The sequence below is a fragment of the Sinocyclocheilus grahami genome, unplaced genomic scaffold (genome assembly GCF_001515645.1).
Source record: "Sinocyclocheilus grahami isolate Dianchi unplaced genomic scaffold, SAMN03320097.WGS_v1.1 scaffold113.1, whole genome shotgun sequence".
NCBI lineage: Eukaryota > Metazoa > Chordata > Actinopteri > Cypriniformes > Cyprinidae > Sinocyclocheilus > Sinocyclocheilus grahami.
The window spans coordinates 216,458-217,611 of NW_015505292.1; the positions used below are offsets into that span (position 1 = coordinate 216,458).

General features: G+C 31.3%; 1 protein-coding gene across 1 annotated transcript in view; it reads right to left on the reverse strand.

Moving 5' to 3' along the window:
- LOC107589193 (synaptotagmin-9-like) overlaps positions 1-1,154 on the reverse strand; it is a 44,219-nt gene that overhangs the window by 10,646 nt on the left and 32,419 nt on the right. Inside the window, exon 7 of the mRNA XM_016277558.1 lies at positions 645-765. Within this exon, the coding sequence (XP_016133044.1) occupies positions 645-765 (121 nt within the window). The remainder of the gene's footprint in view (positions 1-644; positions 766-1,154) is intronic.

Below are 1,154 nucleotides of genomic sequence, written 5' to 3' on the forward strand. Positions count from 1 at the left end.
AATACTTTTTTGCCCCACTGTATATATATATATATTTTTTTTTATATATAATATTTGCAGAAGTGCTCTTCCACCCTGGCAAAATAAATAAATAAGCATTATTAATGATTTTTATTAAATATTTTATATAATGGTTCACTATAAAATTAAAAAATAAATAAAAATATTTAGATATTGTAAAAATAGATACAAAAAAATAGCAATTAAATAATTTTGTTTTATTTATACATTTATAAATTATTATATAATTTATTTGTAATTTACATAATTATAATAATAATATTATATATAATTAATATATAATAATAAAAAAAATTAAACCACCAGGGTGGAAAAGCACTTCTGTAAATGCTGTTAATAGCGCTTCTTGTCAACCTGATCTGATTTTACTCCAATGCAACATCCTGTGTGATGTGTTTGGTTAGAAGAACTGCAAAATAAATTCTGGATTTTGCCCAACCCCACTTAGCAACTACTTGTATATGTAAAATCTCCTGCCACATTCTCAAGTGTTTGGTCGATTAAATCAATGCTCTTTTAGAGATGCCATGGCACCCTACGTTTTAACATGTCATGATGACACCAAAAAATCATTACTGCGGAGACAATAAGTCATTTAGAGGTGAGGGCGATGGGAAGCCTACCAGACGCTCCTGTGATGTCCATGGCTTTAAGATTTCTGGCTTTAATTATCGTTATTGTCAGTCGGCCGGCAGTTGGCAAGTAACAAAGAGAAAACATCAGATCTCCCAGATCCACATTATCCTAAGAGAGACACAGCAAAACAGAAACAGGATACATTAACTTAAAGAATCATGTCATAAAATTTGATTTAGTGCAAATTAAATTACATTTACCAAGGCTTCCTTGAGCTTCTACTCATTATAACGGTCTATTTATTCCTGCATTCCATAGCAGTGTGCAGTATCATATAAACAAATACTTCCTTGGATACAATTTGTACAGAAATTGTTTTTAAACACTTTTAAATGGTCAATACCATGGAACTGCTTCTTTACTTGATGTTTTAAGTGCAAAACTAACTGCCATACTTCTTAAGTGTTGTTGGTGGTTGCTCAAAACATAGATATGTATAGGTAGATTCCTCATTCGACAGCTCCAAGCGCGTAGACACGTCCGCCATATTTAACGGT